General features: G+C 55.2%; 3 protein-coding genes and 1 long non-coding RNA gene across 7 annotated transcripts; 1 reads left to right on the plus strand and 3 right to left on the minus strand.

Moving 5' to 3' along the window:
* Positions 1-268: 268 nt before the first annotated feature.
* RGL2 (ral guanine nucleotide dissociation stimulator like 2) lies at positions 269-8157 on the minus strand. Of its 4 annotated transcripts, none has more exons than XM_064597459.1 (18): positions 8057-8157; positions 7135-7334; positions 5761-5844; positions 5326-5504; positions 5142-5192; positions 4756-5053; positions 4234-4485; positions 4047-4150; positions 3865-3949; positions 3716-3784; positions 3465-3539; positions 2861-2893; positions 2618-2739; positions 2426-2521; positions 2218-2329; positions 1819-2109; positions 1058-1172; positions 269-928 (listed from the first exon to the last, which is right to left on the minus strand). In XM_064597459.1, the coding sequence occupies exons 2-18, from the start codon at positions 7291-7293 to the stop codon at positions 717-719; spliced, it is 2337 nt and encodes a 778-aa protein (XP_064453529.1). In that variant the 5' UTR covers positions 7294-7334; positions 8057-8157; the 3' UTR covers positions 269-716. The 4 variants fall into 4 exon arrangements, with proteins under 4 accessions (XP_064453529.1, XP_045722644.1, XP_064453530.1 ...); XM_045866688.3 differs by lacking the exon at positions 8057-8157 and adding an exon at positions 7546-7700; XM_064597460.1 differs by lacking the exons at positions 1819-2109; positions 8057-8157 and adding an exon at positions 7546-7700.
* On the plus strand, positions 8070-15677 carry LOC135365548 (uncharacterized). Its single transcript, XR_010413591.1, has 2 exons — positions 8070-8198; positions 14620-15677. It is a non-coding gene; the product is annotated as an uncharacterized LOC135365548 (long non-coding RNA).
* Positions 8419-18807, minus strand: TAPBP (TAP binding protein). Its single transcript, XM_045866689.3, has 8 exons — positions 18584-18807; positions 18295-18465; positions 17805-18065; positions 10986-11384; positions 10245-10586; positions 10065-10154; positions 9909-9946; positions 8419-9546 (listed from the first exon to the last, which is right to left on the minus strand). Exons 1-8 carry the CDS (start codon positions 18618-18620, stop codon positions 9535-9537), a joined length of 1350 nt encoding a protein of 449 aa, XP_045722645.1. The 5' UTR covers positions 18621-18807; the 3' UTR covers positions 8419-9534.
* A 191-nt stretch (positions 18808-18998) lies between these two features.
* ZBTB22 (zinc finger and BTB domain containing 22) lies at positions 18999-22376 on the minus strand. Its single transcript, XM_045866692.3, has 2 exons — positions 22258-22376; positions 18999-21565 (listed from the first exon to the last, which is right to left on the minus strand). Exon 2 carries the CDS (start codon positions 21495-21497, stop codon positions 19596-19598), a length of 1902 nt encoding a protein of 633 aa, XP_045722648.1. The 5' UTR covers positions 21498-21565; positions 22258-22376; the 3' UTR covers positions 18999-19595.
* Positions 22377-22497: the final 121 nt, after the last annotated feature.

The raw sequence follows: 22497 nt of genomic DNA on the forward strand, positions 1-22497 counted from the left end.
ACTTTAATTAGGTGACTAGTACTCGATGTGGGTCTGTGACAACTGAGGAGAAAAACTTAGGAGCGAATAAAGGGACCCGGGTGGAGAGGTTACTGGGGAGGAATACACTATTGTGAGGAAACTTTTCACTAACACCTTGCTTTCAGCAACAGGGATAGAAAACCCTGGGCCCCTTCTTGTTCCTTGACGTCTACCTTCAGCCATCTCCCTACCCCCACTCCCAGCAGTTAGACCATACGCACTGCAAGGACAGGACAGGGGAGTAAAATTTAGGTAGTGTTTTGGTTTATTATCTTAGTGTTGTCACAGTGACAGGAACCCCTACTTGAACCGATTTCTTGCCATCCCCTCTCTCCAGGGCTCAGAGCCTCTAGGCTTTTCCTCTCCTCCTCCTTGTAGGCCTTTCCTTGGCCCTCGGCATGCTAGGATGTGGCCAGGAATCAGGAATTGATTCCTTTTTCTAGCACCAGCTGTGTGTTGCATTCATGGAAAGTAGGGAGCTATACACAGGTATCCAACTTGGTTACCAAGATTACTAGTTCCCACAAGGCTGGATCTCTCAGCTGTCTGGCAAGCCAGTGGCACTTCACTGCCCCGGGGTGTTTGGCCACCTTTCTGAATTTCTTGCCAGTGCAACATGACCTCCACCATTCAGGATGGCTACCCACATCTGGTATGGCCGCCAGGAGTCCTGTTGAGCTGGAAGGGCTTCCTCCTCAGAACAGTGCCCGGGCAATCTTCCTCCCTGTGGCTTTGATCCTGGGAAAGGAACCCCCTCCTCCCTCACTTGGGGGAGTTCCTGAGGCAGAAGGGCTGCTGGTGAGACCCAGTGTGGCAGCAGAGGGCCTTCGCCGCTGCCGTAGGAGGAAATCGTGTGAAGCTCCATCCATAGCATAGAAGACGTTGGCCGAGGGTGGGATGGTCAGCTCTGTATGTTCAGAGAGGGAGTGTCAGGAACAGACACGGCCATTCCCCCCACAACCACCCAGACGTGGAAGTGTTTCCACGGGTGGGCAGCACTCTCCTCTCGAGTCTGCCTTCCCTCATGGCCTCTGACCTCGCTCCCCTGGGAGCAGCTGCACGAGCTCATATTCTGAAGCCACCGCAGAATCACGATTGTTTTTCTTAAGGACACGACCGATGACACTTGGAGCCTTGTCCTGGCTTGTCACCTGGTAAGACAGGAGACCAAAAGAGCAATAAATTGGCCATCACCTCTGCTTTCCATCCTTTCAGCTCTAACCACTGATCCCAACCAAACACGGTTACCATGTCAAACAGTTCAGAACGAACAGGGAAACCCTATATGGTGGCTCCCGGGACTCCACGGTATCCAGTGAAATAGGGCTGCTTCCCTACGAAGAAACTGCTGTGGGTTCTAACAATCTAATATGGCCACCAAAATTCAAGGTGCAGCAGCTAATGCCAAGTAGCCTTTAAAATAAAACAGGTGAGGGGCATCTGGGTTGCTCAGTTGGTTGAGCGTCCAACTCTCGGTTTCGGCTCACGTCATGATCTTGGTCATGAGATCGAGCCCGTGGGGCTCTGTGGTCCTGGGTGTGGAGCCTGCTTAAGATTCTCTCCCTCCCTCTCCCTCGGCCCCTTCCCACCCCTGCTCACAAGCATGCGCATGTGCACATGCTCGTTCTCTCAAAAATGAAATAAAAAAATTTTTTTAAATAAAATAGCGGCCATAACCAAAGATCAAAATTAAAACTATAATCATCCTCCCAGTTGACTATTCAAACCTAAGACAACATCTGTAGTCCCACAAGGCATCAACCTTCACCCCCACCCTGCAGCCTGCAGCTTGCTCACCAAGATGCTCTTGTAGACACTGCCATCTTCCCCTAGCTCCATCTGGACTCGGATGATTCGGCAATCAGAGGCCCCTGGCCCAGACCCCCCACCCCCACATCCAGCCCCCTTGGAGGCCCCCTCGGCACTCCCACTGAGTGGGGAGCCACAGGAAGCGGAGCGGCGGTGACCTCGAGAAGGCCTAGGAGAGGAGGCTGGGGGAGAGAGGTGGCTGGGGTCAGACGGACTGCGCAAGGATGGAGTGCTTTCCAGGGCAGAGTCCAGAGATGAGACAGATGGCCACTTCATGTGCTAGGGACAAACAACATGGGGGACGGGCATGAAGGCAGAGAGGTCAAGGCAGAAATGTTCACAAAGGCCTGGTCAGTGCTAAGGTCAGAGGTCAGGAACAGAGCTCACCTGGGCCAGCCGGGTTAGCAGAGGGGCAGGGGTTCCAGGTACCTCATCTCCCCCCACACTGGGCCGGTCCCAGGAGACCAGGGGGGTGGGTCCCCCAACAGAGCCCAGAACCCTAGAGGGGCAAGAGATTGGGAGGGTCAGAGGAAGAAGGGCTCTTCTCCCAAGTAGCTTCCCCAAAACACTACCCCCCAACCGCTGACTCCCTCACTCTGTCCACTGTGAGATGACCAGCGTTGGCCGAAGCACCCGCGGGGCAGGAGGGTCACTGGTACCAGGTGGCTCCACCTCACAGGACACTCGATGGCTGTGAAAAGGGCCAATGGGCAGAGGTCAGGACGTGACACACTGATCCCCACACTCAGCCCCAGCCCTGGAGTCCCAACCTCACCCAGCCAGTCACCTCTGAGCCTCTGTCAGTGGCCGGAGCCCCTGTAGCCACTGTTGGATATCGGGATCAGGTCGGAGGTCATAGCCACGACATTCGTTCTGGAGCCGCCGCAGCTCAGAAAGGACAGCAAACTCCTAGGAAGGAGCCCACAGACTGCAGGAGCCAAAACTCAGGGACCCCCGACTTTCCCCTCTGTCTCCCCATCCTGGGACATGGCTAGGGATGCCTGGCATCTGGCCCAGGCACTCCCCTCACCTTCCTCCGCTTGTCAAAATTGATGTATCCGTTCTGCAAGAATAAGGGGGATGGGGTGAAGCCCAACCCTGCCACAGAGAGCACACACCCATCCACATCCAACTCACACACACTTCACCCACTAGCCCTCTGAGTCCTCTGTCCCTCCCCTGGCTCCTCCTCACCCCTGTCCTGCCCTAAACACTCTACCTCACCCTTGAAATGGAATATCACAGGTACAAGTGGTGTCCATTTCACAGCTGGGAAAATTAGGGCTCAGAGAGAATGAGGAATTTCCCCAAGATCCCAGTATCTGTTTCTTTAATGAATGCTATAGGTTTACATTTCAGGCATGCTCTAAGCACCTGCTGAACAGTAATTCATTTAACTCTCATAATAACAGACTGGCACAGACACGGTCGCTGCTTTCCCATTTACAGGTTACTGAGGCAGAGAGAAGTTAAGCAACTTGCCCAAGTAACAGAACCAGAATGCTGGCAATCTGGCTCGAGCCCTGGAGTTCAGTGCTGACGCCCTGTAGCACCTTTCTGAAAGGTCTGTCTGACCCTGAGGCCCACTCGTTCCCTCATCACAGTGCACACATGAACACACACACACCACTGACCTCCAGTTCATCCTTGGAGGCTGCATCCAGCATCACGAGGTCCTTCAAGAAGGTGCCAAGGTATGGGACCACACCCTGAGGTCAGAGGTCAGGATCAGACGCCCACCCCTGATCTGAGGGCTCTCCATCCCTCTGCACTTTCCTATCCCATTGCCTCGGAAACACCCCATGCCCCCTCTTCCCATCCCTCAGACCACTTCCCCCCACACACTCCTTACTCCTTCACAACCACCCCCCAGCTAGTCACTCACCCCACCCCGGGAGCCAGACCTCGGGGCCTTCTTGGAATTTGGCTCCAGAGAGGGCTGCAGCTTCACCTCCTGGTGGTGACAGAAAAAGGAGATATGGGTGTGGGGCGGGGAGCAGGGATGGCTGGGAACACCAGCGAACAGGGCCTCACCTGCAAGAGGAGCTCCCGGCTCTGGGAATAATTATCCTCCTCAGAGAAAATGTGGCAGAGGCTGGAGAAGACTCTGAGGCTGTCCCTGGGGGGTGGAGGGCAGCAGCCTTAAGGACGGGCCAGGCTCGCCCTCACGCCTCTTCCCAGCCCTCAGCTCCCAGCCAGTGCCCCATCCTCCCCACCTGGCTGCTTCCCCCCAGGCTGCTCGAAGCCTGTGGATAGGGCTGGACTGCAGGGCCGACACAACAGCATAAACTGAAGAGAAGTTTCGGAGCAGACGACACTCCTGCAGGGGTCACAGAGGTAGGCCTGAGCTTTGGGACCTCTCTCCACACCACGGTCCCCAACGGGGCCAAGCCTCTATCTTACCTCTGCCACACGGATCCACTTCTCCAGGAGCCGGGCCCTCTGGGGAGGACGGAGTGGCCGAATGGTCACCTCCCTGGGCCCCTCTCCAGTTGAGGTAGCCCCCAGGACAGAGCTGACCACTGCCCCTGCCACTTTGTTGAACTGTGTGACAGTAGCTCGGACAGACGGGCAGAGGTGGGAATGTCCTGGCCGGTCTCTGTGACCCCACAGGCTCCCCAGGCACTGTGAGGGGACCAGACTGAGAAACAGCTCCTGCAGGGCAGAGGGCAGAGGTTAAGGTTCATAGTCAAGTGAGGTCAGCCTACCAATATCAGGGGTGTGATGACCTCAGGTGGCCAAGGAACCAAAGGGGCACGGGGTTTGCAGGGTAACAATCAAGGTGAACAGGGGAAAGGTCAAAACTGAGTGGACAGAGGAGGCTGGGAGCTGGATCAGGAAGGGTTGGAAGCAAGGAAAGGACCTGGAGTCAGGGAGAGGTTAGTAAGGGGGCAGGGGGCACGGGGTCAGAGGTCAGGGTCTCACCGCATCTAGCAGGGTCAGCTGTTCGGCCAAGTGGTCAGCGAGGAACACCAGGACATCCGTGGGGTCAGCAGGGGGATCGCCGGGGAGGGCCAGGGGCTTAGGAAGGTCGGGGGCCTGGGGGTCCACCCGGGACCGGAGGTTGCGGATGAGGTCAGCGCTGCCCCCCCCAACACCCTCCCCTGCTGCATACCCGGTCCGAAGCAAGAAGCTCTCAAGCCGGTCAAGCTGACCTTTGACCTCAGAGCCAAAATCCTCAGGGTGAGAGGCCAACCAGGTTGACAGTACAGAGATGGCTACCCTGGGAGAAGGGGATCAGCCAGGAGTCAGGTATCAAGCCGCAGCTCAGCCAGAGAGAACTGTGAGGTTAACAGCCAGGGGTCACTCACCCTATTGTCTTCTCTAGTTCATCAGTAGGATGAGATTCAAGGGCTTCTAGCCTGGGAAGGAGAAGAGATTCTATCTGCCCATTTTTTTCCAAACCCCCAGTGGCTCTGACTATTTTGGTGGGATTTTTTTGGCTCTAGAAAAGTCCAGACACCTCTGTAACCCTTGGTCCCTTATGACCCTGACCTGTCAGCCACAAGGCCTAGCAGGGCAGGCGTGGAGGTGAAGGCCCGGTGGGTGGCCAGGAAAGCTGATGTGAAGGTCATGTCAGCCCCTGATGTCCGGGCATCCAGCAGGTGTCTGACGAGGGCCTCCAGAGTGCCAGCTCGGAGCCTTCTGGAGGAACGCGGGGGAGGTGTGGGGGCCTGGGGGAGACAGAAGGAAAGTCACCGACCCTTTTTTCAACTCAGCCCCTAGAGCTCTGGGGAAAATCCCAGACCTAGGAGATGGTCCAAGCTTGTTATATTAAGATTCAGAGAGGGCCAAAGACTTGACCTAAGTCACACAGCAGATTTCAGGTCTCCAGACCTCTGACTTAGCACTCTGGCCAAAAAGTTGGCCAGATGAAGAGGCACTGGGAGGTGATGCGTCAGAGATGAGAAGCCAAAGTGAGGATCTCACCAAGGGATCAGGAGACCGATACTGGCGGCTTGTGACAGTAAAGGTGGCACCATCCTCCTCCTCATCCCAGACAGACACAGGGGCCTGGCGGAGCAAGGAAGGGGAGGTCAGGCAGTCCCACACCACCCCCCACTGCTCCCAGTCCCCCACCCCCAGGCCCTACTCCTCCCTCTGTACCCCTCACCTGTGGTGGCAGGGGACAGTACCAGCGAGTGCGAGGGGTGGGGGGGGCTGGTGACCCCAGGTCTCCCCCACTGGGGCCCAGACAGCCCCCTCCAAGCCGCCTCAGGGCCCGGTGGAGTTGAGGGGGTGGCAGTAGAGGGGCGGGTGGAATGCAGGAACCCTGGGCCTGGAGACCGCTGTAGCCCTTTCCCCCAGAGCTGAACCCCAACAGTGCAGAGAAGTAAGGTGCAAAGGATAGGAGGGGGAAGCGAGAGAGGCAGAAAGCCAGAGGCAGAGACCTTGAGAAGCTGGAACCCCAGTCACAGGCACAGCCGCAAGCTCCGCCCTCCCCCGCAGGACCTGACCAAGCCCCAAGAGTTAGTCCTTCCCCTTAGCCCCCTTTCCCTGGTCCCCCAATGTTGGGAGACCCCCCTCAAGGTGGAGGCTCCAATCCCAGTACAGGAAGGAGAAGGGGAAGTTGGGATGATGGGGGGGGCCCCCCGCCAGCCGACTGGGAGAGTCACGTGGCCCCAGCCCCTCCCCCAACCGATCCCGAAAAACCAGCCCTGCCAGTCACCCTGCCCTCACCCAGTCTCTGGACCCAGGAGTCCAGGGCCTCGGGGCCCCGAATCCAATTTCTGGCCCCTCCTGAGGCCCCAAATCCTGCTTCTAGCCACCATCATTAGTCCCGGAGGAAAGCAGGCGCCCTCCCCCCGACTCGGCCTGGGATCCCTCCAAAGTCCAAGAGCCTGGGCTTCCCGCCTCCACTCGTTGCCCAGCGGGAGAGGGGGAGGGGTCACGAAATCGAAGGGTTCCCTCCCCAATCCCAGAGTCAGAGGAGCCGGTTACTGTGGAAACAAACCCCTCCCCGCCAAACAAAAACAAGGAGGGCGACAGGAATCAAGACACGATGCCCAGAGAGGCAAGCACAATCTGGCCGAAGCAGGGAGAGCCAGAGACTCGCAGAACAGAGAGCCAGGCGCTCTGGCAGGAACTGGAAAGGTTTCTGCGGGCAGGTCCTGAGTCACACTGCCACGGGGAACCACAGAAACTCCGGGACTCCCCGCAGCGGGGAGACAGGCAGACACCCAGCAAGAGGCGCGGAAATAACTGAGGCTGGGAGGAAGAGATGAAGGGACACAGAGACACGAGAGAAAGGTGGAGAGTCTCCGAAATGTATACCTCCCCGACTTCCCACCACTCGAGTCTCACCTCGTCTTCTTCCTCCTCCTCCTCTTCCTCCTGCCCCCCGCCCACGCCCTGGCCACCTGGGCCCCCACCCTCTTCGGGGTCTCGGCTCCGGAAGCTGCTCAGCACGACTCCCCCGGGGGGACTCGTGTCCCAAAGCAGCCGCAGGGGCCGCGGGAGCATGGCCGAGTGAAGGAATCAGCGGGGTCGGGCCATGGGGGCGCCTGGGGAGAAACGGAGGGGGGCAGGTGGAGAGTCAGGTGGGCGCGGGGGGATCGGGGAGGGGAGGGACGCGAGTGGGTGCCTAAGTGACCGTATGGGAGTCCTGGGGTGGGGGAGCAACACAAGAGTAGAATATGGGGGTCCCTGGTGCATTTTGGGGATGGGGTCACGAGTACGGGAACGGGCAGGGTCACAGGGTGCTCTGGCTCTGACCTGCTCGGGAATGGTGGGAGCAGCGCGGGTCCCGGGCCGCTGTTCCCGTCGGTCTCCAGTCCCCAACCGAGTCCCTGGACCGAGTCCCCTCCTCGGCTTTTCCGCACCCCCCGGTTACCCCCCCCCCCCGCCAGGCTCCCGGGCCCTCCCGCCCTTTCCGTTCCCCCCCACGTCCGCCCGCTCCGACAGCAGGAGCCAAAAAGGGAAGGAAGTGAGGACAGGAGCCAGGGCCGCGGACGAGAAGAGCGCTGGACGCCCCGCGGCCGAGACCCAGCAGCCAGGGTCCCCAGCTCCTATGTCCTCGGTGCCCCCTACGCGGGGATCCTGGAGCCCACGTAGCCCCGCACTGAATTAGAATAAAGATTCCAGTCTCCAGCTCCCGAGGGAGGACAGGAGCCGAATTTGACATTCCCCTCCACCCCACAACACTGAGGCTAAAACTCGCGTGGGAAGCGTTTTAGGCCGAGTGGGATCGGTTACTCCACCCCGCGGGGTTACGCTCCCCACTCACACCCACGCGTGTGGCGGACCGGAATCCACTCCGCGTTTTCCGAGGAGCGCGGCGTTCCGGCCCTCTCGTAAGGGGGCGTAGCAGGAAGCCGCCACTTCCGGCTCTAGATTCGGCCCTCCCGGGTTTCCGGCGCCGGGCGCTGGTACGTACGCTCCCTTTTGCTTACTGCCGCCCCCCATCCCCACGAAAGCCCGCTGCTAGAGGGCATGCTGCCCGCCATTAGTGGCGCTCGACCCCGACTTTTCCGGAGGGTTGGGTGTCGCCAAAGCGTTTGAGAGGTCGGGGGTAAGGGACCAGAGGTGGCTGTAAGAGTGTGCTTGCTTGCGAAGGGGACCCGTGGGGTAGAATGAGACACGCTCTGGGGAGCACTGGAACACAACTTTATTCCCACACGATTAGATCCGCTTCCCGCGTCGGTCTAGCCGACGGTCCTCCCCCTCGGAGGTCCCCAGGCCAGCTGCCGCTTCCTTCGTCCAGTAGTTCTTTGGTCGAACACCTGCTTTTGCATACTTAGGACGAAAAAAGGACTGATTTCTTGTGCTGAGCGCCCCCCAGTGGGCGCCCGGCCCTGTGCCCCAGCGGGGACACAGCAGTGGACAGACAGGCACGTTCTTGCCATTGAGGAGCCGACAGCCCGGGAGGGGAGAAAGGCATCTACCAACGACTCGCACAATCACTTAAATACAACTGTGGTGAACCGCACAAGAGGGACACGCGGCGGTCTGAGGGAATAACGAGGCTGACCTGGTCTGGAGCCTAAGAAGGGCGAGGGTGGACCAGACAAAGGGAACAGACCAGGGAAGGTGGGAGCATTGGAAAAAAAGAAATAGCCATCGGTGTGGAGAACACTGAGGGAAGGGCTGGAGGGCACCAGGTGGGGTTGAAGAGGCAAGCAGTGGCTCCAGCTTGGGAGATGCATAGGCCAGGACAAGAAATGGATTTGGCTTCTAGAGCACTGGTTCTCCAAGTGTGGCCCTTGTCCCAGAGGTCCTGGAGACTATTTCGGTGGGTGTGCAAAGTTAAGGCCATTCATAACAATACTAAGATGTTATTTGCCTTTTTCACTCTCTCCAAAAAAACCGTACACTGGAGCTTTCCAGAAGCTGTCTATTGACATCATTGTCCTCCCAGCTAATGGAACGCGGGCTTGCTTACTAAGCAATTTATGCTACTAGAACTTACTAAGTGAGTAGCATAACTTACTAAGTTCAGTAGCATAAATATCTATAGTTTATCACCCACATAACCAAAAGCTCTTTAGAGTTCTTGACAATTTTTAAGCGGTCCTGAGATTTAAAAATTTTGAGACCCACTGCCTTAGAGCTCTAAGAAAGGAAATGCTATAGGTTTGTGTCCTTTGAAAAAGCATTCCAGCTGCTCTGTGGAGAGAGATTGGAGGGAGCATGAGCGGATGATGGTGTACTATTTGGGGGCGCTACTGCAGTAGCTCAGGCCAGAGATGATGGTGACGAGTGCCCTCACTGTGCTTTCTGGAAGAGAAATAAAAAGGAGGTGAGGAATTCCGGGTTTCAGAAAGCCAGGTGACATGCTCATGATCAGTCCAGAGATAAATGAACCCTCGTGGGCACAGAGGGAGGCAGAGGAACGGGGCTAACAGTTTCTGTCAGTTTTCTGCCTGGCAGACACTGGGTGGAGTGCTTTTGCCTAAGTACTTTTTTTCATCCGTACACTCAAGGAAACTGAGGTGTTAAGTAGAATATTCAAGGTGGCAGGAGTTAACCCAGGTCTGTGTGAATTCCAAATCCAGGGTGGACTTTGGCTGAGGAATCCTTGGGTGAGGAGTTACAGGGAGGGGCTCAAATGAGAATGGAAAGAAAAGGAGAGCTGTTACCTTCTCCTCTGAATCCTTCAAAGTGGACTTGTAGGCAGCTGCGGAGAGAGATTGAGAAGGAATGGTCTGAGGGAGTGGTAGGGCAGAAGAGGGACAGGTGTCAGGCTTCTGGGAGTAGGCAGGGACTGTCACTGTGGCAGGGAGGGTCACACTCACCCGCCCAGCCCAGCGCTTTGATGAGCCCAAGGAGGAGAAAGGCAGACAGGAAGAGGCCCACGCCGTCCTCTAGGGAGGGTCCAGAGAGACCTGGCAGGTGGAAGGGGGGAGTTGGAGAGTGAACTCAGTAGTATCCTCCCAGGTGCCCACCCCTGGCTGCTCCATCCTTCTGACTCCTACCTGCCACCTCCAGGGTGACCTCGGCACTGCGCCCCAAGGCGGGCAGGGTGGGGTGGTGGACGCGACAGGCATAGCGTGCCCCATGGTGTTTGGCCGTGACTGGGATGGGCTGCAGGTGCGCAGAGAGGCTGACAGAGCCATCCGAGTGGTGGCGCAGGGCAGAGAGCCACCTCTGCCCCTCAGCCTTCTGAAAGCTGCCCTCTGGGCCGCCCCGGAGCTCCCACTTCACCTCCAGGCCCTCGGAGGGATAGAAGTGGGACACGTGGCAGAGCAATTCAGGGGGTGCCTCCCCGGGGGCAGCCCATACAAGAGGTGCCGGCATCAGGGATACTTTGGGGGGCTCTGGGGAGAAAATAGGAAAGGAGCAGGGGGGGAATCAGTCCACATCTGTCCTCCCTCAGAGACCCTCAGTTTGCCCTATGGCTTTCCCCAAACTGAGGTGGGTTTGGGCTTTTTCTTCCAGGATGGGGAAACTGCCGTCTCCCCACTGGTGCTTCACAGGAAACCCCATGCTAAAACCCTTATTCTCAGGGATCCCCTATTCCTCAGATTCGGGAACCTTCATCCCAGCCACTCAGATTCCCAGGGACCTCCACCCATTGCCCCTCTGACTCCCAGGGACCCCAATCTTTCCCACCACTCACCCAGCACCATCTTCTCCCCCATCCCTCTGCCATCATGGTGTCACCATAATCCCAGTGCCCACCGTTTACCCGTAGCGGCCCCTGTACCCCAACTCACTCTGTACAGCAAGCTCCAGGGTGACCTGCCCTTGCAGGTACGGCAGGTGTATGGTGGCCAGATAGGCGCCCTCCTGGAAGGGCTGTACTGCAGGCAGCTGGAGGGTCCCATTGCCAGTCCACGGACCCCATGGCTCATCATCATCCCAAGCGGCAAACGCCACTGCCCCCTCTTGGGCAGCTGGCATCTGCTCACCCAGCCCTGGAGTTGCAGCCAGGAGTAGGTGCCCCTTTCCCAGGTGCTGGCGTCTCCACTCCAGCCCAAAGGGAGGGGGACCGGGGGCCAGAGATGTAGCGGCCTCAGAGCTGGGGGGCATGTAGGCAAAGTTCAAGTCCAGCAGAACATCTTGTCCCAGTTGGATCCGAGGGGTGGGGGTGTGGGTGAGGACAGTCAGCACAGCTGGGGAAGATGAGGAGAGGAGGAAGTGGAAGGGGCATGAGGGACAGAAAGAAAGAGGGGAAAAAAACAGAGAAATAGAGTTATAGGGAGGACCCAACTCGAATTCACCCACCCCTCAGAGGACACCTCCTTTTCTGATACTCACCATCTTCTAGTCCTCCCTGCACATCCCCTTTGTTCTGGGCCTGCGTGGGACCCAGAGAGTGAGCAGACGGGTCTAGAATAGGGCCAGTGAGTGGGCACAGCCGTTGAAGGCTGGTCTGAGCACAAAGCCCACTCAAGTTCTGGGGACAGTGGGCTCTGAGTGCACTTCTGACACAGCCTGAACCAGTCTGGTCTCCATGCATCACCCTTAAAGAGCCAGGCCTTTCTTGGTTCCCTCGAGAAGACTGTGATGACTCAGGGCTGTCAATCCTCTGGTGCTGTACAGAGCGCTTACTGACTCTGGAAGGTTCTGGCTCTAGCCTAGACCTGAACATAGACCTCTATGCTCTACTGAGGAGGGATATGCTAGTTAAGTGCCTGGAGCCTGGCCACCCTGGTTAATCCCCACTATGCCGCTATTTATATGGCCTGGTGGGCCGGTTGTTTCACGTTGCCGTGGCTCAGCTTAACCTCCTAAATAATGAGATAATGATGATAATAGTACCTATCTCATGGGGTTGTAACAAGGGTTAAATCATTTAGTGCCTCTTGCTACCCTGATTTATTCAGTTCCGGATTCTGGATAACAAGGACACCTGTGGGGGTGCCTGGGTGGCTCAGATGGTTAAGCGTCTGCCTTCGGCTCAGGTCATGATCCCAGGTCCTGGGATTGAGCCCCGCATCGGGCTCCCTGCTCCGCAGGAAGCCTGCTTCTCCCTCTCCCACTCCCCCTGTTTGTGTTCCCTCTCTCACTGTGTCTCTCTGTCAAATAAATAAAATCTTAAAAAAAAAAAAAAAAAAAACAAGGACACCTATATCTGAAAGGTGCTTCGAACAGTGCCCAGAATACAGTAAGTCCACCAAAGTGTTTGCAGTGATTACATCTAACCGTCTGCCAGACCAACTTAACATGCCCCAACTCAACAGTATCTCTGCATCCTTCCCTCGCCCAGCTCCAATGCCCATTCCCCCTGCCTTGATGAATGATCACCAGCAGCCCCCCCAAACACTGAAGGCAAACACTTGGGAGTCACTAAGACTCCTTCCTCTAATTATCTCACTCAACTAATATTTACTGAGCACCTATGATGTTCAAGGTAGAGGACAGAGCGGTGAATGAAACAGGGAGTCCCTTCCCTCAAGTTTCTTACAGTCTAGTAAGGGAGACAGATGAGCAAATTGGCAAATATAACATACCATGTGCTGTCCCCACCAGTCTTTCAAAGAGATCCCACTCTGTCTCCAGCTCAAGTTCTCACCACCATACATTAGGACAATTACAACTTCTTCTCGGGTCTTCCTATCCTCAGTCTCCCTGTTCTTCAATTCATCCCATGCTGGAGCCACAGGGTGTGGCTACAAGTCTGATCGGGTCACGTACCTGTTTAAAAAACCCAGCTACCTACGAAGCCGGCGACTAAAGGCACAGGCTGGAGCTAAATGAGCCAGGCTCAAGTCCCAGCCCAGCTTCTTACAAGCTGGCGGTTCTCGGACAAGTTCCCCAAGTGCCCTGTCTCAGATTTCTTCATCTGTGACATGGAGATGATATCAGTACCTTGTTCCGATGGTTGTTGAGAGGAATAAATGACGTATGCCAATAAAATGCTAGGACCTGGCTATAAGAGGAATAAATGAGATTATGCCAATAAAATGCTAGGACCTGGCTATAAGAGGAATAAATGAGATTATGCCAATAAAATGCCAGTACCTGGCTATAGAAAATGCTCAATAAATGTTAGGTGTTGCTATTTCCATTACCACCATCATCATCCTCACGAACTTGCTGGGCATCTCAGGAAAATCGTTCATCTATATTTTTCTCATTAGTCCAGTGATCTGATCCTTGCCTAACTTTGTAAGAATCAAGTAAAATAGCAGGCTTTTGGGAAAACGGCGTGCGTGTGCGTGCACACACACACACAAAACTTCTGATGATTCACTGTTACCTATAAAACCCAGGTCTCAGGGTACTTGACAATCCAGCCCCCAATCCACCCTTCCAGACTTCTCTTGCACCCTAAGAACTGGCTCCAAAGAATCCCTTTCTCATGGCTAGTAGAAACTCTAATCATTGGGCCTTTCTTTGCTATGGTCATAAGTTTCCTTCAGGTCCCTCCCCATTGTCTCCCAAATATCTAAATACTCCATGTCCCTCAAGATCAGTTCTACTGCTCCTTCTTCCCAGAAATGTCGGTCCTTCACATAAAAGTAATCTTTCTTCTCTTGTGATTATGTAATTTTTTTAAAAGATTTTTATTTATTTATCTGAGACAGAGAGAATGAGAGAGACAGAGAGCACATGAGAGGGAGGGTCAGAGGGAGAAGCAGGCTCCCCGCCGAGCAGGGAGCCCAATGCGGGACTCGATCCAGGGACTCCAGGATCATGACCTGAGCCGAAGGCAGTTGCTTAACCAACTGAGCCACCCAGGCGCCCCGTGATTATGTAATTTTTAATCCTAGTTTCTGAGCCCCACAAGGTTAAACTTCTCTCAACCACATGGGACAGTTTTTGTTCAATAAAGTAAAAAGGTAGGCAATTCACTTCGTTTATCAAAATCCAGAAACATACTTTTGAATTGTTAAAAACAATCCACAGGATTAATAAACAAAATCTGAAGGTTTTACAGTTTAACCCTTAACCTAACACTGCTCTTTAATATCAGTTGATGGAGCAATTTTAGACCTGCATCCCACAAACTGGACTCTGAGAAATACAAATGTAAATACAACAGGGCCAGAACACTAAGGAAATTAGTAACTGTTTTTACAGCTTGCATTACATAGGTTTTTGCTTTTCTGTTAATAAAGTGAATGGTAGGGGCGCCTGGGTGGCTCAGTCAGTTAAGCATCTGCCTTCAGCTCAGGTCATGATCCCAGGGTCCTGGGATCGAGCCCCACATCGGGCTCCCTGCTCAGCAGGAAGCCGGCTTCACCCTCTCCCACTCCCCCTGCTTGTGCATGTGTACTCTCTCTCTCTCAAATAAAGAAAACCTTAAAAAAATAAAATAAACTGAATGGTAACAACTATTATAAAGCATTACTGAAAAAATTTAAACCCAAATCTAATCAAGTTTCTATATCAAATTCATAGGAAGTATGGAAGAAAAAGGAACAAGGAGGAAAATGACACAATGAAGAAATACTTGGCCAAATACAGAATGTGGAAAGTTATACAGGACAAGTGACAAGCCACTAGCATGGGGGCGGGTGGTGTGTGGGGCAATTATAGAATAATGGAGACTTAAGAGACAAAACTGTTATGGACTCAATATCTGTGGTACCCCCCGCCCAAGTTCATTTGTTAAAGCCTTAACCCGCAATGTGACTATACTGTTGGCCCTTGAACAGCACAGGTTTGAACTGCGAGGGTCCACTTATAGGCAGGGGTTTTTTACAGTACAGTCCTACAAATATATTTTCTTCTCCTACGATTAATTTTTTAAATAACACTTTCTTTTCTCTAGCTTACTTTATTATAAAAATACAGTATGTAATATATACAACATATAAAATATGTGTTAATCAACTGTTTATGTTATGGGTAAGGTTTCTTGTCAACAGTAGGCTATAAGTGGTTAAGTTTTGGGGGAGTCACGTGTATGCAGATTTTCGACTGCTGGGGGTGGGTCAGCGCCTATAACCGCCTCCCTGCCCCCCACACCCGCCCACACACACACAGTTGTTCAAGGGTCAACTGTATTTGGAGATAGGGGCTGTGAAGAGGTGATCATGGTCAAATGAGATAATTAACACAGGGCTCTACCTGATATGCTGGTGTCCTTTTAAGAAGAGGAAGAAACACCAGAGTTCCCTCTCTCTCCTCCATGTGAGAACACAGCCAGAAGTGGCCATGTGCGACTACAAGGGTGGAGCTCTCTCATCAGACACCAACCCTGCTAGCATCTTGATCTTAGACTTGACCTAGGATTTCTAGCCTCCAGAGCTGTGAGAAAATAAATTTAAGACACCCAGTCTATGATATTTTGTTATGGTAACCCAAGCAGATGCAAAAACCAAATGTAATATATAGAGAGACCTGTTTTCGATCCTGATTCAAGCAAATCTACTGTAAAATAACATCACTGAGAAATTGGGAAAATTTTAATATGGGCTAGGAATTAAGTGATATTAAAGAATTATTGTTTGTTATGACGATGGTTTCTTTTAAGTCCTTATTTGATAGAGATGCTTACTGAAGTACTTATGAGTAAAATCATATGATGCCTGGTATATGCTTTAAAACACTTCAGAAAAAGAAAACAGGTGGGAGGAGAGTTGGCAAAACAATGTGGTAAAACCTACTAACTACACAAGTGGGGGATGGGTCTACGGGGTTCATTTGACCATTCTCCCTACTTTTATGTGTCTTTGAAATTTTCCATAACAATGTATTAAAAGAACAATGAGAATTAAAAAAACCATACACACAAAGTATGTTAGGACAGTGTATTTGTCAACAAACATTTTAAAGTATTTGCTAGGAAATACTGTATAAATGTATATTAGCAAAATTACCAATGATCTGTACCCCTAGAAGGATTCATTTTAAATCTTACGTTAAAACAACAACTTTCATTTTCTTCAATCCCCAATCAAGCAGAAATGCTTGAAAAGGAAGACTGAGCACAATAACTAGTTTTTACCCCCAGGGGTCTATGAGAAGCAAAAAATCTTCCCACTTGGGCCCTCCATGGCTCCTATCTACACTTCTCTCATGGCCCAAATTGTCTTCTGCTCTATTTCACAATTAGCCATGACAAATCTGCCGAAAACCTTGAGAGCAGAATCTACATCTGATCACCTTCCTGACCCTTAAAAGTGCCCAGGGCCACCTCAGAGATTCTGATTTAATTCGCCTGGAGTGGGACAATTCAGTATATTTTAGAAACTCCCAAGAGGACTCTTATTTGCAGCCTGGACTGAGAACCAACTGGGCCCTAATTTCTCCTTGGTGTTAATAAGTATTGAACCAGTGAGTAAATTAACAAAGTGCCTCCCCTGAGAGTCACAACAACGGAAGGGCAGATGGGAAATAGCATCCACATTTTATAGTTGGAAAAACTGACTCAGAGAGAAAAGCATCTTCTCACCCCCCATCTCGGTGGAGCCAGCAGCCCTGGGAAATACTCCTCCCCACTGGAGAGAGCCACTAGCCCCACAAGGAGCAGTTTGCCTCCACCCCTGCCTAGGATGGGGCCTGGGAACTTAGAATGGCAGCAGAGGCAGAGGTGATGGGTGGGTGCTGAGTCCCTTTCCCTGGTCCAGTGGGTGATTCACTCTCAGGGAGGGGGTTGCTGGAAGGTGGTCCTGGGGAAGGGAGAAGGGAGGAGTTGGCCTGCCAGTTTTTTTAACAAAAAATCGCACAAGAGGCACCTGGCTGGCTCAGTTGGAAGAGCATTGTGGCTCTTGATCTCAGGGTCTTGAGTTCGAGCCCAATATTGGGTATAGAGATACTTACATACATATATACATACATAAACTTTAAATAAACTTAAAATTCACAAGACTGAAGGAAGCCAATGACTCTACTGGTATCCTACCCACCCTCTGCTGCAAGAATGGTGAGCCCCTAGGTACCCCATTCTTGCTTTATCCGCCCACTCCCTCCTCAAGCCTCAGCTCAGCAAAGTGCCAGATCCCTGCCCGTCAAACAGCGTTGCACCATGCAATAAGCGATGCTCTCAGTGGGAGCCGTCAGGCCACCTGCACTGTCTCTTCCGCCCAATCCAGCCCACCATTTGGTGAGCACAGAATCAGCGCATCCTCACGAGTCATAGGGAAGGGGCTGGCAAGAAAGGTCAACGCGCTGGAGTGCAAGAGCCTTTGCCTTGCTAAGTGCCACAGCTCCGGATGTGGGGCTTGGACGCTGGTTTCTGAAACAGGGAAAACCTTAACGATGGCAGTGTCTACCTAGCAAGACACAGATCTGGGAAGAGAGGAGAAAAAAAGTTCCTGCTTCTGGGCCCCTCCCAGCCCCAACCCCTTACAAGTTTCTCAAGGTCCGGTGTCAGGCAAGTCAGACTTTCTCCAAAGCTCAGCCCTCCGCACGAAGCCCCGTCCCTAAACCCAGGCTTGTGATTGTTTTATTTGTTTGAAACTGGGCAGGAGCTAGAAGAAGCCGTTAAGATCAATTAAACAATCCTAGGCGAACCGCCTCGCTTTACATATAAGGAAACTAAGCCCCGATTGGGCAAACGAGTTCACAGCGCGAGTCACAGGCTGATCTAGACCCTTAGAATCTACCCACCCCTCTCCACCCACCCCCCTCCCCGATACCTGTTGCCAAGGTGATGAGAGCAGGCTCGGGATGAGGCTCGGACTGTAGTGTCAGGAGGCTGGAGAGGCTGAAGATCGGGCTGGACATGCTGACCATGAGCCAAGTCCCGTCCAGGGACCGCGGGCAGCTCTGCTCGGGGGTCAGGCCCCTGGCCCAATTCGCCGAAGCGGGGAGCGGGACGTAGCTGCTCAGCTCGCAGTGTGGCGCGGGGGTGTCCGAGGGGTACCGCCTGAAGGCAGCCTGGAGTGCTCCCGCGGGGTCTGTGAGCCGGGAGAAGGGAGTTGCTGCTGCAGTCACCGCCAGGAAAGGGGCGGGGAGGGCAGCGTCCAGGGAATCCCGAATGCACAAACTACCCAGTAGTGAGAGATTTAGAGGTAATCCAGACTCATCTTACAGGAGGAAACTGAGGCCCGAGGTCACAGCGCGACCTAAAGAGGAGGGGGTTTCGGTGGAAGTGACAGAGTTGAGGGCGAGTCCGGGATGACTCACCATGCACTTTGAGGTAGAGCTCGGGTTCGAGGTCCGGTCGGGGAGGTGGGGTCCCCGGGCCCTGGCGCAGCAGCAGTGCGGCGGGTTTCTTGGTCAGGCGGCCCCCGCCCGCATCCTCCACCATCCAGCACTCTATCACCGCGGGTCCCGCCGAGACGGCGGTCACCAAGGCTGGGGGAGAGGGGCACGAGTGAGGAGGCGACCCGCCCCCCAGCGTCCGGCGCGTGGTGGGCTCACATCCCTCCTCCTCCCCCTTGTTCTTGGGCAAAGAGTCTGGGGGTTCGCTCACCCAAAGCCACGGTGAGGGGCAGATACAGGGGCTTCATGGCGCCGCGATCTGCTCAGCCCCGAAGCCTCCACTTCTCCCTTTCACTTTCACTTTCCTTGAAAGGCCGGCAGGAGAGGTGGAGGAAGTCCCCTTTCTGGTTGGGTGAGGGCACGTGAGCGGCAGGTGGTTTCCGCACTGGCCGGGTAGGGATCCCGAAACGGTATCTCCGCTTCTGGTCTGGGGACCTTGGGCCCCGCCCCGCCCCGCCCTCTTGGCCCACACAGCACCACCCAGTCCCGGGGCCCTCCCCAACCCTAGGCTCCTCCTCCCTCCGTGCCCTGCCCCCCAGACTCTACTTCCCAGAGTTCGGTTACTCCGCCTTCCCCCACCTGCGCCCGGGCTGCAGCAAACACAGAGGGGCTGTTGGTAAGCCGAATGAAATGACCAATAAATATTTTAATCACCATTTAAAAAAAATAAGATTTAAAATAAAAACCTTGTATTCTTACGACTTACTCCCTCGTCTTCACTCCCTCCGCAGTGAGAATCCAGTTGGGGGGCCCCCAAGGAGGGATAGGAGGGATGAGGGTGGAAATATAGGGCACGTCCTTAGGGAGGTGGGGTGGGTTCTAGGACAAGGGCGGGACTCAAAGGCCTGGTCCCCACAACAACACTAACACAGACTTCATGTACAGACTACAACCACCTGACCCTTGACCCTGTGACTCCAAGATGCTCCGTGGCCCCCTCTCCCTCCCCCGACCATATGTGCCCCAGTCTGGAGCTGGGGCTTCAGTGTACGCATCTGAGGGGAAGGAAAGACTCAGTTCCGGGGATACGTCGTGGGAGAGTGGCTAAGGAATGGAATGGGCGGCTGATGGTGCAACACGGGCCCCTCTCCCAAAATATATACAAGTCCACAGAGATACGGAAGACATTAAGCGTGGTGGGAGATCACCTGAGGGCCACAGCGCCCCTGGCTCGTGCTCCCTGTTTCCTCCATCCGGAAAGCTACCTCTGGGAGCCTGCCCCCTCAGTTCGTTCCTCCACCTCCACCGAAGCCCATCTCCTTGTGGACGCTGGGTGGGGACCAGACCCTTCGGCTGGACTGGGCCGTGGCTCCACTCGCCTCGTCGCCGCTGCCCCCGCCCCCTCCGGGGGATTCTCTCTTGGGTGGCAAGGCTGGCCGGGCGGGTCCCCCGGGTCCCGGCCCGCCCCCGCCCAGGCGGTGCCGGCGCTCACAGTGTCCCCGGTGGCGCATGAAGCTGTCTCGCCACATGAACTTCTTGGCGCAGACGCCACACTCGTAGGGTTTGAGGCCTGTGTGTGTCTTCATGTGCTCGGTCAGGTGGTGCTTCATCTTAAACTTTTTGTTGCACACGGGGCAGTCAAAGGGCCGCAGGTTGAGGTGCATATTCACATGCCGATCGCGCATGCTCTTGTGGGAGAAGGCCTTCCCACAGTGGCACAAAAAGATCTTATTCCCATCCCCACTGCCTGTCCCTCCAGGGGTCCCCCCGGCACCACCAGGCATGCCCAGGGCCCCTGCCGAGGTGCCCCCCAGGGTCACTGCCCCGTGTTCGGCTTGGTTCCCTGGTGGCTGGCCTGGAGCCTGTGAGGAGGAGGAGGAAGATGAAGACGATGGGAAGACCAGGATCTGGTTGCCCTGCATGTCCAGGGGAAGCAGGGGCCTCGGAGGGTGGGAGGGGGCATAGGAGGAAGGGGTTGGCCCCCCTGAATCATCAAGCCCTGCCCCAGGACCCCCACCCTCATAAGAGCCAAAGTCATTGGAAGACTCACAGAAATTGACCTGCTCTTCTCCTTTGTCCGGGGGCTCAGTCAGGGTCCGGACATCACTTATGCTAAGAGTAGCCTCAGGTCCTCCGGCCTCGGGAACCCTGGAGCCACCCCCCAGCTCTTCATCTTCATCATCCTCACAGGTCAACACCAGGTCTTCCTCCTCCTCATCCTCTTCCAGATCTGGGTCTTGGGGAACCAGGGGTGCTGGTGCTGGGCTGTTTCCACCCCGCTTCACATATACCCAGTGCTTCTGTGGCATGATGCTGGGCGGTGCATAGGTGGGTCGCCGGAGCCCAGCCCCAGGAACCACAGCACCCCTCCCATCCCCGCCGTCGTCACAGAGCTCATCTGCCTCCAGCAGCAGCTTCCCAGAGGTAGCCCCCCCACTGCCAACCGCAGGGGCTGGGAATACCGGGCCACCTCCACGACGCTCCCCGCCACCCACTGCAGAAGCTGCAAATGCCTCTTGGGAGGAAGATGAGAAATCAGTGGACTCTCGGGGGCTGAAGTAGTTGCTGCTGCTGGGGGACTGATTCTCACTGGCCCGGCTGGAGGCATGGGAGCGCACAGAGCCCATGGTGGCAGGCGCCACGGTAGCCCCGCTCCCTGATGGGACCCCAGCACCAGGGACAGTGGCAGAGGTGGCTGCAGCAGTGGTGACGGTGGTGGTGGTGGCTGAGGCCCGGCCTTCTCGGAGGAGTTCAGTGCACTTATCCACAATATGCCACATTTGGAGCACCGACCCCACTGTGAGGAAGTTGACAATGTCAGCAGCAGCCATGCTGAGGCGGCCAGTGTAAGCCGAAGCCAGGACAGTCTCGAAGGCACCTGGGTCCATGACGCTGGGCAGCGAGATGGAGGTCATGCCCTTGAGTAACACCTGGTCGTGGAAGTAAGGGGAGGAGGCAGCCAGGACAGCACGATGAGCCCTGAACTCCCGGCCCTGCACTCGGATGGACACATCGCAGAGCTGGCCCTGTAGCCGCTGCTGATTGAGGGACTCCAGGAGGGCACTGGTCACCTCAGGGAAGGACACGTGTACCACTGCAGCTGCAGGCAGGGGTAGTGGGGGTGGGGCCAGTGATAGAGGCAGGGGGAGTGCTGCCCCACTGGGAGAGAGAGGAGATGGCTCCATGGCGTGGAGGGAGGGGTACCCCCCCAGCCACAGGAACAAGGGATGGAGGAGGGCGGCCGGGGGGGTCTCTGGGAAGAAAAAGAGAGAAGAGTGGTAACATCTCATAATGACACAGCCCTTCCCTTTACAGTTTAAAAACATGTTCACACCCTTTATCTGAGTAATTCCCCACAACAACACTGTAAAGTAGGTATCCCTCTCAACCCTATTTGACAGACAGCAAACTGAGGCTCAGAAAGATTACGAGATTATCCAAGATCACACAGCCAGTAAGTGGCAGTGCCAGCAAACGCAGATGTCCTGACTCCAAATCCAGTGCTCTTTCCTTGGAGATTAGAGAAATAAGGTGCTCTTGGGGAGTGGAGTGCCTCTCCTCGTAATTTCCCATTTGCCTGAGAGCCTGACTTTCCATTTCCCTTATTTGGTGTTTTTCATCCTTTTATTGGGAGGGGGCAAGTCTGTTCCTGTACTGAGAACCATCCCCCCCCATGTGTTTTTTAGGCTATGCACCCCCCAAGCTCTTCCGCGAGCCAAGGCCCCCTTTGCCCCCCGGCTTACCTCTAGCCCCGCCCCTCAAGACACGCCCCTTGGCCCTTTCGGCCCCGCCTCTTCAAGGCCCACCCCCGTGGCCCTCTCGGCCCCGCCCCTTGTCTACCCCCGCCCACACCGGACCCCGCCCCCCTCTGCTCCGCCCCAAGCGCTACTTCGACCTCCTCTCCCACCCGGAAGGCGCCCCCCAACGCCGCGCGTCCCCGCTTACCGGGCCGCGCGCCCCCGGGCCCCCCCGCCCCTCACTCGGCGGCCAGAGCAGCAGCCTGGGCCCCTCCCGCCGCCATCTTGCGCCGACTCCCTCCGCCCTCCGCCTCCGCTCCGCCTCCCGCCCCTCCGGCTTTAAAGGGACAGGCGGGCACCCCCGCCCGTGCCCCTGGGCAATACTCGGCCGACTCGGCAACTTCTCCTTTAAAGAACAGCTGTCTCATTCCACCTTAAAGGTACCAGG

This window comes from Mirounga angustirostris, unplaced genomic scaffold, assembly GCF_029215605.1.
Source record: "Mirounga angustirostris isolate CCGP_5_RB_7025 unplaced genomic scaffold, mMirAng1.0.hap1 SCAF_8, whole genome shotgun sequence".
In the NCBI taxonomy this organism is placed as follows: Eukaryota; Metazoa; Chordata; class Mammalia; order Carnivora; family Phocidae; genus Mirounga; species Mirounga angustirostris.

What these genes read in the sequence shown, in the direction of transcription:
- RGL2 (XM_064597459.1), bottom strand. Translation starts at nt 7,293, where the DNA reads ATGCTCCCGCGGCCCCTGCGGCTGCTTTGGGACACGAGTCCCCCCGGG. An exon ending in CTAGGCCTTGTGGCTGACAG is followed by an intron (nt 5,193 to 5,325) that starts GTCAGGGTCATA and finishes TCTCCTTCCCAG; the next exon opens with GCTAGAAGCCCTTGAATCTC. An exon ending in GCCTGGGGGGAAGCAGCCAG is followed by an intron (nt 3,950 to 4,046) that starts GTGGGGAGGATG and finishes TCCACCCCCCAG; the next exon opens with GGACAGCCTCAGAGTCTTCT.
- TAPBP (XM_045866689.3), bottom strand. Translation starts at nt 18,620, where the DNA reads ATGAAGCCCCTGTATCTGCCCCTCACCGTGGCTTTGG. An exon ending in CCTGGAGCTTGCTGTACAGA is followed by an intron (nt 10,587 to 10,985) that starts GTGAGTTGGGGT and finishes TTTTCTCCCCAG; the next exon opens with AGCCCCCCAAAGTATCCCTG. An exon ending in GGTCACCCTGGAGGTGGCAG is followed by an intron (nt 10,155 to 10,244) that starts GTAGGAGTCAGA and finishes TCCACCTGCCAG; the next exon opens with GTCTCTCTGGACCCTCCCTA.
- ZBTB22 (XM_045866692.3), bottom strand. Translation starts at nt 21,497, where the DNA reads ATGGAGCCATCTCCTCTCTCTCCCAGTGGGGCAGCACTCCCCCTGCCT.